At 52.7% G+C, this 13,512-nt stretch overlaps 1 protein-coding gene across 1 annotated transcript; it reads right to left on the minus strand.

Moving 5' to 3' along the window:
- Nucleotides 1-1,422: 1,422 nt before the first annotated feature.
- Xirp1 (xin actin binding repeat containing 1) lies at nt 1,423-6,917 on the minus strand. Its single transcript, XM_036191892.1, is given in 4 exon segments — nt 1,423-1,561; nt 1,564-1,884; nt 1,887-2,084; nt 2,087-6,917. Coding segments are annotated over 4 exon segments (5,442 nt in total). The 3' UTR covers nt 1,423-1,469.
- Nucleotides 6,918-13,512: the final 6,595 nt, after the last annotated feature.

Raw genomic sequence — 13,512 nt, forward strand, 5'->3', positions numbered from 1 at the left:
TTGCATTTTCCAGCCAGGATCTGATTGCTCCCTTCCCAAAAACACCTCCCTCCTTGGCATACAGGACCTGCTGTGTTCCAAGAGTACGGGTGAATGAGAAATGGCTGAGCAATTCTGAGCATAGGAATTCTAGCAGGAATGTTCCCACCTCCCTTCCCTGGTTGTATGGGGTTACTTTTCCATTCTGGGCCAGGATTTTTTAAATTTTATTTTTATTTTTTTATGTGCATTAGTGTTTTGCCTGCATGTATGTTTGTGTGAGGGTGTCAGATCTTGGAGTTACAGACAATTGTGAGCTGCCATGTGGTTGCTGGGATTTGAACCAAGGTCCTCTGGAAGAGCATTCAGTGCTCCCAACCACTGAGCCATCTCTCTAGCCCCTGGGCCAGGATTTTAAGATTTTTCCTAGAATGACACCCAAGAACATTAGGGGGGAGGCAGAGATAAAAGGGGCAGCAGCATGTGGGTCTGGGTATGTGGTGTGTGCATGTCTATGGTATATATCTCTCTGTGTGTATGTGTGAGAGTGGTACATGTTGGTAGTTTCCATGTGTATGTACTATGTGTGTATCTGAGTGTGTATCTGGAGTGTGGTGGCTGTGTGTGCATGCAGAGATCACAGAACAGGGGAGTGGCGGGCATTTCTGTTCCCTGACCTACACTGTGGGGAACACTGGCTCTTCTGTGTCAGTACTGCTACTGTTAGAACAGGCACCTGCTATCATGATTGTTTTCCCGTGTGAGCAATGACTCTGGGGCAGGCACATACACAGTCTCTTACACACACAGTAGAGAATCACCTTTGGGTTTATTTGGGGGTCATATTTTTTCCATTTGGGATACAGAGTTGGGGTGATGGGAGCAGGAAGGGCGGTGTACTTAGCTTCTAGGAACACTGTTTACTGCTAGCTCTTTCTCTGTGAACTTTGGACCACTGGTGGTGAAGAGGCAGGCACCCAAGTTTTTCTGGAGCTGTCAGTGCAGTATCTAACAGAGACCAATGTCACGTCCAGTCCAGTCAGCCCTGGTCCTCACCAGGGATTAAGATAGCCAGATTCCATAACAAAAGAAATAAAGGCTGGTGATGGAGGAACACGGTGGAGGGGTGTCTCTCCAACTCTAGGCAATGAGATGCAGATTCACAAGTGCACATATAAGCTGGGCTGATGTGCATGTGCACATGCTCCATTCCCCAGCACATCCTGTCCATCCCACCCACCCGTGCTACTCTGTGGCTGGCTCCTTTACCACCCACTGGTGCTACTCTGTGGCTAGCTCCTTTACTTTTCTTGCCTCTTTTTCAAGAACTGGGCCTGACAAGGCAAACAGCCCTCCTCAGCTCTCTGCTTGCCCCATCTGTGCTGAAGGCCGGCCCATGCCTCAGTCCTAGAGCTCTGGGGGAGGTACCCCTGCTGGGTGGGAGACAGAGGGGCTCATAGGACAGCCGGTTGGATGTGGCTGCCGGAAACCTAGGCTTCTGTCACTGTTGAACCTGGAGGGGCTGTGGAGCACTGCCTTAGCAAGGGAGGAGTGTGGAGTCGGAGCTGTGGGCCGGGTCCATTGGCGGCTCTGTCTGCTGGGTAATGGTGGTAGAGGAAGTGAGGACTGTATTCCCAAACTGGTCCATCTCCTCATACTGTTCAGTCACTGCTCTAGTGGCTCCATAGTACTTGGAGCTAGCTGACCCAGTCTGCAATTCCAGAACATTCTTTTGCTCAGAGTCCTTGATAATCATCCCAGCCTGGTCCTGGATATCTCTCTTGTAGAGTAGGGCTTGGCCTATGTCCTGAGCTAGGTGTGTGCTTTTCCCTGAGATATAATGGCTTCCCTGAGGGCTAGAAGCTTCTGGAAGCTTCTTGGTAGCTGATTGGATAGAGGTGAAAGGGGGGAGGAGGTAGAGCCTTTGCAGGAAGGTGAGACTTGTTGGAGGCCGGACTCTTCTCTTGGTGTCTCCAGCCTCCTGGAGGGAAAGACATTCAATGCTGCCTGACCTCTGGCCTCTGTGTGATTTCTGACCTTGGCTTGACCTTGCTCCTCTGCATGGCTCTGACCATTGCCTTGATTTTTGACTACATTTGGATCTTGGCCTGACTTGAGCTTGTAGGTCTGGTTCTGCTGCTGGTGGAGACACTGGCCTTGTGTGCACTGGGATCTTTTGGCGTTCTCTGTGGATAGTCCCTTGTGTGAACCTCAGACTGGAGGCTAGACATGGAGCTAAGAGCCTTGTGCACTGCTTCTTCAATGTCCAGCAGCCTGGCTAGGGTCTGTTCCTTCAGTTGGGCAACCTCTGTACTCACCCGAGTCAGTTCCCCAAAGGCCTGCTCCATTGAGGCCTCAGTCTTGTGGGGTGCAGTGGGATCCTGAGGGGTGTCCCTTCCCAGCTGGGGTACACCCTCAAAGAGCTTCCGCAGGGCCTGCACATCCACATTGTGGGTTGCTTCCCTCTCTAGGGCTTGTACTTGGCTTAGGAGGCCCTGGAGCTCTTGATGGCTACCTTGTACAGTCTCTGGGCTCTCAGCGGTCTTGGAACAGTTAGTGGGCTGCTCTTTTGGGGAGCTAAAGTTCTTTTGTGGTGGGTCGAAGTCATTGTTGAGAATGTTCACCTTAGGGGACTCAGGGCTCTGGCTGTTGCTGCTGGGTAACTGACCCCTGCTGGGCCTGGAAACCATGGTACTGAGAAGTTGCTGATGCTTGGCCTGGGTCTGTCCCTTGGAGCGTTCGGCTGGAGGCAGGCATTCTGGAGCTGTTTTGGGAGCTTTGGCTGATTGAGGGTTGGCTGTGTCTGGCTCACCTAGCTTGTGCTCTTGTCCTGCTTTTGAGACATCAGAAGAGACTGCCGAGGGCTTGGGCAGCCTGTGAGGGGGGTGGACTTGGTTTAGATGTGGAGGTTTGGGAGGCACTGGGGGTTTCTTTCTTGGAGACATGGTGCATTCCGGTTTGGAGCTTTTTGTCTCTGACCCCTCAGGGGTTTTCTGTCCAGCAGGTCTGTTGTGAGTATGAAGAAGGGGGTCCTGTAGGGGCTTGAAGGCCTGCTGGATGGAGTCTTCATGGTGGTGGCCTTGAACTGGGTGGTCAGGTTCTGTCACAGCAGCTGGGAGATTAGGAGGGGGAGGAACAGAGGCATTATGGGAGTGCCGGCTGGCACCTGCTGGCTGGGGTTTAGATGTTGGAGTGTGGTGAGTGAGAGGGACATTCTTCAGGGTGGCATCTGCTGCTTGAAGGCACTCAGGCCATATTGGGACCATCACTTTCCCCAGAGGTCCCCAGGCCCTTTGTGTATGACCCCCAGGTTCATGATATCCTGGCCTGGGACTCTGACCTGGTTGTGCCTGGGGTGGGCTGGGATCATGGGCAGAGAGTGCACTCTCCCTGTCCCTTGGCTGGGGCTCTTTTTCAGAAAGCTGGGTAGCCCCAGGTGGGTCAGAGGTCCTCACAGGGTGAGCAGCATAGACACCATCCTGTATGGTCACCCGCCCCCCAGGCAGCCCTCTGGGGACTGCTTTGTTGTCCCCACTGACCTTTCTGGGGGCTGCTGGGATCCTGGCTTCACTTCTGGCCACAGGCCTGATGCTGCCCTGGGTAGCCCCAGTGGCAGGCTGAGCTGATGCTTGCAGAGGAACATCTCGGCTAGGCATGGAGGTAGCTGCAGGGTCAGAGCCCCGTGAATGCCTCTTCAGAACTTGTTGGTGCAGGCTTTGGGCCTCTGTGGCTGCCATCCGCAGATTTTGCATGGCTTCCTGGAGATCTGGGGTCCCAGACCCTTGAGGGGAAGCTGTGGTTCCTGCTGGCCCTCCTAAGGCTGTATTCCCTGTCTGCCCGGCAGGGCTGGTATCTGTTTGCTTTCTTACTTCCTGCAATGGAGCCTGGGCTACAGCTTTCCCATTTGGAAGGACCACTTTTCCAACTGCCCGAGGTGGAGGTGGGCAGGGTGTGGACCCCAAAACTCTCAAATGCCCCATCTCCATGGTGGGGTCTAATGGGGCAACATGTATGATGCTCTCAGTTGGGGGAAACCTCTGGGACTCCTCTCTGTCTGGTATGGAACTTGGGTCTGCTGGTGGCTCCCATCGCAGACTGTGAAGGCCTGTCAGGTCTCCTTTGTCTATGCAGCTGGCCAGCAGCTGCACACTACTTCTTTCGGGGACCCTGCTGGTTAGCTGGGGCTGAAGGGAGTAAGCAGTCAGTGCCACTAAGCCCTGCCCTGTCTCTTGCATCACCAGCCCTGTCTTTGCCACAGAGACTCCAAGCCCACAAGCCAGCAGCTGTTGGAGTGCAGGATCCAGATCTTCAATATTCCCAGTGTCACCTGGCCCTGGCAGCCTCAGTGGGTGGAGCTGAAGCTGGCCAGCTGTGTCCTCCTGAACCAGCAGTCCCTGCTGGTCCACATCTGCCCGACGCAGCACTTGGCGGACGATCCTGGGGAGCTCACCACACACCAGCTCCTCCTTCCGTATGTAGGGGTGTCCCTGCCCTGGGCTTGGGAGCACATACTTGGCAAGGCAGAGTTCCCCTGGCCCTCGGGCTTCCATGAGGATTCCTCCATGGTGCAGGATGCCAGGAGTGGTGTGCAAAGTCCGAAGGGTTCTCTCGGCTGCTGTCTCCTGCCTCTCTGGTGTCCCACGATCTGCAGGGCCTTTAGGCTGTTCTTCCTGGAGGTTGTCTCCTCTGATGCTCTCAGCTGCCAGGGAGCCCATGGGGCAGTTCTCAAAGAGCCAGGTGAATTTGTGCACAGAGCCTGTGGGGAAGGACTCAGGGCTTATCCTTGCCTCCTGTGTCTCCTTCTTGCCTGCCTCCAATGCCTGGAAAACCTCTTTCTGCCGAGATACCTGCCCTGAAGGAATTTCCACTCGGCTGCAGTACCTTACAGGTCTTCTCCCACAGGGCTGGCCTGATGCCAGCCTTTGAGATTCAGTCTCAAAGACATGTCTGTCTGTCTGTCTGTCTCTAGCCTGGACCTGGCTGGTTTGCAGGTGCTGTTCTGCAGAGCCTTCCATCTGGTTCAGAGATTGGGGCCCAAACATCCAGGTGCACGACTGTGCTTCAGCCTTGCTCACAGGGTCTGTGACCTCAGAGTCTTGCTTCTCGGCCAACTCACTCATGGGGTAGGTCTCAAATAGCCAGCGGATGGTCTGCACGCTGCCTTTTTGGGGGTGCTCAGAAGGGGGTACTTCTGGACACTTCCCACCCTCCTCCTGCCGTTTCTGCTGTTCTTGTGGCTGGGTCATCCCCAGTGGCTGTGTCTCAAAGAGCCACCGGGTGGTGCTAACATCCCCGGCTACCACTTCCTGCCGAGTAATGCCTCGGACCAAGTCAACGGTGCTGGGACTTCGACCCAGTTGGTCTAGGGGCTGTGTCTCAAACATCCACTTGTAGCCCTGTACATCACCTCCAACTACCTGCTCTCTGCTGACAGACGTCAGGGCATGGAGCTGTCCCCTGCTGTCCTGCATGGCATATATGGGGGAATCTGTGCCCTGGGACTGCTCAGCAGAATCAATTGTTTGTGCTCTGCTTATATTTCCACAGGTTGAATGCTCACCCTGTCCGATGCTGTCCAGGGGAAGGGTCTCAAAAAGATTTTTGAAGGTTTTTACATCCCCCTTCAACCTGTCATTCTGGGGGACACCCTGAGACAGAGGCAATGCTGAAGTGCCATCACTAGATAGACAGTCAGTCCTAAGCCCCTCACCCTTCTGGTGACCCACCCGCTGCAGATGACCCACTTGGACCTGGTCTCTGGGAGCATCCAGGGGTTTTGTCTCAAACAGCCAGAGTGTAGAGCGAACATCACCAGGAATCACCTCCTCCTTGGGTGGAGCCTCTGCCCTAGCTTCTCCTTTCCCTTTCAGAGTGTCCAGGGCGCAGGTCTCAAACAGATGTCGCTGCTGCTGCACATCTGGACCAGGAGGGATGAGATCTGGAGATGGCTGGAAGTCCTTCTCATCCACCAAGATCTCACGGATGGCATCCAGAGGCTGCGTCTCAAAGATCCAACGAGTCGCACTGACGTCGGGCAGGGCTCCCTCCTCCAGGGAGATCCCCCGAATCACTCGCACCTGGCTGGGATCCTGGTGGAAGGCATCCAGGGGTCTGGTCTCAAAGAGCCAGCGGGCTGACCTCACTGCATTGCTCTGGATCTCCTCCCGACAGGCAGCCTTGACTTCATGGATGGCGCCCTCTGCATCCTGGATGGCACAGAGAGGTTCTGTCTGAAACAGCTTCACTGTCTTCTTCACATCACCCTTCAGCTCCTGAATCTCTGAGCGCAGCTCCAAGGGGCTCTGCTCCTGGATAGAGGGGCGGGAGCCGAGCCGGTCCAGAGGACGTGTCTCAAAGAGCTTTCTGGTACCCTGTACGTCTCCACTGGCTGCAGGTTCCTTCCTGGTGGCCTCTGTTGCCTCCTCCTGGCCTGTCAATGCATCCAGTGGCTTGGTTTCAAATAGCTGTCTGGCAGCTTGAACATCACCTCCAGTTGGCCGGGGTCCAGCTGGCTCCTGATCTGAGCTGCTGGTAAAGGAGCCTTCCTCAAACTTCCGAGAGGTGGCCTGGACGTTGCCACCGGACACAGGTTCCTTGGCAGCCGGCCTCTCATGGTCACCAATGGCATCCAGTCGCCAGTTCTCAAAGATCCAGCGCATACATTGAACATCACCCTCAGTGGGCTCTTCTGAGCCCAGCACCTCTGCCAGGTCCTCAGCCACAGCCTCCTCGAGGTTCTTTCGAAGCTCAGGGTGGATGTGTTTGTAGAGACGGCGGAGCTCGCTGGCTTGCCGCTGCTGCTGGAACTTGGAGAAGGACTCCTTGGGTGGTGGCAACGGCAGACCCTCCAGGGGTGGGGGGGGGGGGAGGGGGAGGTCCTTTCCAGTCCTCATTTGGACGGTTGGTGTAGGAGCTACCTGCGTCTGGGCATCAGCCATCCTTCTGAGAAGAAGGGAAAGAGGTGAGTGGAGTGAGGGCCAGTTCCTGGGATGAATAGTAGGAGAAAAGCTCGGAAATTGTGTGACTCTTACTAAGGGCTGCCCCCCTCTTCCCCCACATCTCTCAGAGGCTCACTCTGCCTGGCTGGTGTAGCTGCCCATCCCTCTGTCTGTCCACCCGTCCATCACTGTGAGCCTCTGCTTCCCAGTCTCATCTGGCCTCGAGATGCTTCCCAGCCACTGAAGGGATCTGGATTTCCAGTGGGTAAACTGGATGAATCATCTACATCTTCCTCTGTCAAAATTGTTTATCCCCGGGAGATTCCCAAGTGAGAGCTCTGTAGAAGCTCTTAGGAGAAGTCTAAATAAAGACTCATTTCCTATGATAGTGAAATTCCCTCACAGAACACCAGAGGGCGGAATTAGCACGTTGGCCAGAAAACCTTCTCCAGCTTCCACTTCCTGGCTCTCAACTCAAGACAACCTTTCCCAGGCCTCTGGGTCCACAGCCCTTGCTGGGAAATAGAGTTCCAAGGCGGAAAAGTTGCTCATGTTTAGGCAGAGCCAACATTTGAATTCCAGGTCAGGGTTTTTCTTTTACAGACAGGATCTCAAGTAACCCAGACTAGCCTCAAACTTGCTGCATAGCCAAGGATGACCTTGAACTTCCAATCCTTCTGAGTACCACCACCTTCCAGGCTATTCGATTACTGGAATATGCCACCATGGTAGGTGCTGAGGATTGACCCCAGGCCTCCGTGCATGGTAGGCAAGCATTCTACCAACTGATCCACATTCCCAGTCCGGAACTAATGGTATCTGAAGTTTTTTTTCTCCCCACAACTCTTTGTCATTAAGGATGAGAAACACGAGGCCCAAGGTCCAGAGTCAGGTCCTGCAGAATGAATTGTAGGCAGTGCTGACTTGGAGATCCTAGACTTCCTGAGGGCCTGACCCCTAAGAAATAAGAGGGTTGGATATACAGGGCTTTTTTTTTTTTTTTTTTTTTTTTTTTTTAAATTGGCCACAGGACCTCTCTTCCTCAATGGGCACTCCTAGGAGAATTGGGAGGTGACGTACCCAAGGTGTGTGCATGGTAGAAGATTGTGGGATTAAGATCCCTTCGGCCAAAACAGCTCTAGACACGAGAGCTCTGTCCCTGGCCCACAGAGAACCCTCCCTAGTGGGCATGCAAGCATATTTTGGAAAGTCTCTAGGGCAGGGCTTGTGGCCAGAATCTGGATCCTAACCCCTCCCCCTGCCCCAACCAGCTTCCACCAAGGCACACCTCTCCCTAACTCTCCTCACTCCTCAGTGACCTCACACCCCTTCAGCCATCTTCGGGTCTGTTTCATGTATGTCCTATCTGTCTTGTGACAGGTGCTATGACAGTCCCCAGAGGCCATTAGGGAAAGAATGTGAACTATGTGCTGCCCTGACCCACTGCTCCGCCCTGCACTTGGCACTAAATATAGCTGAGGTCCATGCCTCGGCCAGACATCATGATACTCAGGGAGGTTCCAGCTCAGCCAGGGAGACCTGGTGTGCCCATGTCCCATGCCATCTCCTTCCATATTTTGGGGTCCTAGGAGACTCTGCCTTCTGCTTCCTCTGAGGTGTCAAGGTATCTGGCCTGTAGGCCAATCTGGAAGATCCCCATCATGCAAAGAGATCTGAGGGTGTGGGATGTAGCAGGGACGCAGGTGACAAGTACAAGACAGACGTCTTCCTGTCCTTCTACCTCAGAGGAAAAAGGGAGGGCTGCTTGTCCCACCCCCTCCCTGGTCTGTCCACCATGGATATTAGGGGCCTGAGGAGGTGAAGTCTGACATTTTCTGCCTGGGCCCCAAGTAAAACCTCTGGGTGGCCCCTCTTGTCTCTGAGCTCTGATGAGGAGACCACACACAAACCCATGCTCTATCTGAGCACGACAAGGGTGGCCTGAGCAGATATCCTACACAGATTACCAGCTGCACCCAACCCCAACTCCCAGGAACCTCCAGAATCCTTGCTAGGGTCACAGAGGTCAAAGTGGTCAGAGTTAAGGATCCTCAGAAGCCAGTGAGTCTGATTGCCTGTCGTTAGGGGAAACAGGCCAGTGAGGGGGCAGGAGCCGTCCGTCCGTGGAGGCTCAGCATGTAGGGAGTTTTCTGGCTCCTGGCTCCTCTCCTGGCCCGAGACTACTACAGACAATTTGGGACCAGGTTTAGGATGTAGCGAGTTTCAAAAATTGTGCGTGCATAGGTCTCCTATGCTGAGACAGCCACTCAGGACCACCTACTGCTTAGGACCACCCACCTTCACCCCAGACCCCTCTTTGGCACCAGCCTGCTCTGGATGCCTACCGATGGATGGGTGGCTTCAGACCGGATCATCCACTCTGCCCTAGGCTTAGTTAGAGGGTTTTTCCCACGGGGCAAGACAATGGCCTGGGACAAAATCATTCTACCCAGGCCGCCTCACGGGAAGCTGCTCACAGGCTAGCCTGGGCATGAAATCTCTGGGGCCATATATGCCAAGATTGTCACCAACAATGCTGGGAACTGGACCTGCCCTAGGCCTTGTTCTGGCTTTCTTGCTATTTATTCCTGGTCCCCTATCTTCCCAGCTTTTGTCTGTCCCTCTTTCCTGTGGTCCCTGGACTGACCTTAGGCTTCCTGGGGAGCAAGCCCTGAAGCAAGAGGAGTTCCATATTTGCATTTTTATTATTTTTGAACAGACTCTCATCTAGTCCAGGTTGATCTCAAACTCATGAACTTCAGATCCTCCTGCCTCTGCCTCCCAAGACTGAGATTCACCAACTAAGCTGTGTCCCAGGCCTATAGCTGCATTTTAAAAATTAAAACTCCAGGGCCGGCAAGATGGGTCAGTGTAAAGGTAGCTCCTCCTATTTCTGAGGACCTTGGTTCTGTTCCTAGGATCCACATACATGGTAAACCAGTGAAACAATGTTCTGATTGCTACACTTTCACTATGGCACATAGACCCACTCACGTGCACACCTGAAACCCACTCTGGATTATACTAGATCAGAGAGAATCTGCTTCTTGGGCCAGCCTGTGGTAACCACAGCAGCAGCTGAACACATACAAATCCTTGCTACCTTCTAGAGAAAGATCTTGGTGGAATTTCTCTCTTGGGGTCTGCCCTGTACACCTGTGCCCACATGCTTCTCAACATTTTCCCCCTAGGCTCACTCCTGATGCTCATGCTGCAAGGATCAGAGGGCACAGCCCAGAGAGCTAGGGGAGGGTACTCACTGAGGGTCCGGTCTGGGTGCTTTCAGGTGTCTAGTGGGCGCAGCCTTAGAGTCTGTCGTCCTTGGGGTTCTCTGTTTGGCCTTAGTTCAGTTCTGTTCCTGGGTCCCACGCCTTCTCTCTACCTTGGCTCTGGGTCTCTGTTCCCTGTCAGCCAGGCAGCTGCCTTTATCTGGCTGGCTGGGGGTGGGTGAGGCGGGGGCAGGGAGAGGCTATGTTCGGAGTATTAAGTGGTCCAGTTATTTTTAGGGCTTGTGGAAGTCAGTTTTCCATCCTGGGGAATCAGTTACAAGTTCTTTGGGCTGAGGAGGGGTAGGGTGGAGGAAGAGCTCCATTCATCCCAAGTCTGCCCCCAGGATTGGGGTGGATGACTCAGTCATGGATGGAGACATCCAGACTATTTTGAGGGGATGAATAAGGGGGTCACTTGACATATGGGTGTCCCTGTTCTCTCGTCCTGTAGGCTCTTCTCTGTGCTAGAGTATTGTTGCCACTTTGCCAGAGCCTGGTGGCTCCCTGAAGACAAGACAAGGCTTCTCATCGTCCATCGCTACCGGAGTAGATTTTTGAGTAAAAAGGTTTTCATCCTCTGATTCTCTCTGTGCAGAAAGAAAGCTGAGCTGTCTCCTGTCCATTTTCACCCTAGCTCCACAGCCCAGGTCTGCGAAGCTATGAGGGAAGTAAACTGAGAGGACTTCTGAAGGAGCAGGCCTTTGATTTATCGTAAAAATCTCTAGGCTCACTCTGTGGTGTCACTGCCCAGTGTCCCCGGAGTCCATCGCTACTTCTGGACTCTTTGCTCTGACTCAGGGCCCAGACTCTCTGGGAATGGCTAGGAGGGCTGACACATGAGAGCTGACTGTGGGGTTATTTCTGACCCTGGAGTCATCATCTTCGTGGTCACAGATGGGGTGGCAGACATCACACCTGCCTCCTCCTCAGTTACCCTGGCAAGCTTTATCACTTAGGTTGGTACACGGGCCTATGTGGAGGGATGCCAGGGAAAGAAGAGGCTTTTGTCCCAGGTGGGAAGACAGGCTCCTCTCTGGGTGAGAGTGCATTCTGTCTTCCTTTTGAAATCCAAGTTCCTTCAGATACCAAGGGTGACGAACCTTTCCCATAGCGTCAAGACCGTCATCAAGACCGTCATTCTCTCTCTCTCTCTCTCTCTCTCTCTCTCTCTCTCTCTCTCTCTTTCTCTCCTCTCTCTCTCAATTGCCCCTCCCCCAGGATCCTGGTTGTCCCTGGAAGGGATGGAAGTGGCAGAGCCTCCCTCTCACAGGATGTACCAGAGGAAGCAGGGCCATCTACAACCACAAGTGACTACCTCTCTGGGTGATTGTTGTAAGCACCGAATGAACTGTCATATGAAAAGGCCAGTGGAGAAAGCTTACCATGCAGTGTGTGTTGTGAAATCGCCTGGCTTATGTGTATTAGAAAAGCACAGGTTGGGGGTGATGGCTCAGCTGGGAAAGGCCCTTGCCACCAAGACCTGAGTTCAATCTCTGAGAACTCTGGTGTACACCTTTATCCCCATTACACCGGAGGCAGAGACAGCAGATCTCTGAGCTTGGCCTGGTCTAGAGGCTGGCCAGGGCTATGTAGTGAAATCCTGTCTCCTTCCCCACCCTTACCCTCCAAAAAGCAATCAAAAGAAGAGGAAAGAAAAGCATGCAGGCAAACTTGCTTTCACAGTGTCAAGGGTGTTAACTCCTGTGAGAAATCCCCCAGGTTCCATCATTGAATCGATGGAGGGGTTCTCCCCACGTGCATCATTAGAAACACTGTTGTCTAAATTGTCCAGTAATTCCAACATTCAGGTAGATCCAAGAAGATCGAGAGTTTGTTTTTGTTTGTTTGTTTGGTTTGGTTTTGGTTTTTGAGACAGGGGTTCTCTGTGTAGCCCAGGCCGGCCTCAAACTCAGAGATCCACCTGCCTCTGCCTCCCAAGTGCTGGGAATAAAGGTGCGCACCACCACTGCTCGCTGGGTTGTGATTCTCTTAAAGCTTATTTTTATTTCTCTGTGTGTCTGTGTATGTGAGTGCATTACCCCAGGAGGCCAGAAGAGGTCATCAGGCCCCTGGGGTTACAGGTGGTTGTAAGCTAACTGATGTGTGTGCTGAGAACCAACGATGGTTTTATGGAAGAGTGGTGTGGTCATTTGAATAAGATTGGTCCCCATCAGTTCACATATTTGAGTGCTTCATCATTAGGGAGTGGCACTACTTGACAGGAATTAGGAGGCGTGGCCTTGGTGGGAGAAGTGTGTCACTGGGGGTGGGTAGTGAGCTTTGGGGATTTCACATGCTCAGGCCAGACCCAGGGTCACTCCCCCTTCCTGCTGCCTGCAGATTGAGATGTAGGACTCTCAGCTCCTCCTCCAGCACCATGTCTGCCTGCACACTGCCATGTCCTGCCATGAAGATAATGAACTAAACCTCTGAAACTGTAAGCCAGTCCCAATGAAATGTTTTTCTTTTTTCTTTTCTTTTTTTCTTTTTTCGAGACAAGGTTTCTTTGTGTAGCTTTGCGCCTTTCCTGGAACTCACTCTGTAGCCCAGGCTGGGCTTGAAGTCACAGAGATCCACCAGCCTCGGCCTCCCGAGTGCTGGGATCAAAGGCGAGTGCCATAATCGCCTGGCTGAAATGTTTTTCTTTCTTTCTTTCTTTCTTTCTTTCTTTCTTTCTTTCTTTCTTTCTTTCTTCCTTCCTTCCTTCCTTCCTTCCTTCCTTCCTTCCTTCCTTTCTTTTGTTCTTTTATTTATTTATTTTTTTTAGCTAAGGATCGAATCCAGGGCCTTGCACTTGCTTGGCAAGTGCTCTACCACTGAGCTAAATCCCCAAGCCATGTTTTTCTTTATAAAAGGTGCCGTGATCATGGTGTCTCTTCACAGTAATAGAACACTGACCAAGACAAGTAGCAAGTGTTTTTTAACTGCTGAACCATCTCTTTTTTTTTGAGCTGAGGATCGAACCCAGGGCCTTGCGCTTGCTAGGCAAGAACTCTACCACTGAGCTAAATCCCCAACCTCCTGAACCATCTCTTTAGGCTCATAATAAAAAAAAAAATTCTTTGAGCAAATAGCAGTTCACATGCTGGGTGGGGTGGTGCACTCCTTTAATCCCAGCACTCAGGAGGCAGAGGCAGTCGGATCTCTGTGAGTTCAAGGTCAGCCTGGGCTACAGAGTGAGTTCCAAGAAAGGCTAGCAAAGCTACATAGAGAAACCTTGTCTCAGAAAAAAAAGAAAAAGAAAGCAAACAAAAAATTTCAAATCAGAAATGTAGAAGGAGGCTCTGTAGACAAGGGGGTAAAGCACACATCTGATTGTGTAAGCG

This window comes from Onychomys torridus, chromosome 7 (genome assembly GCF_903995425.1).
Source record: "Onychomys torridus chromosome 7, mOncTor1.1, whole genome shotgun sequence".
Classification (NCBI taxonomy): Eukaryota; Metazoa; Chordata; class Mammalia; order Rodentia; family Cricetidae; genus Onychomys; species Onychomys torridus.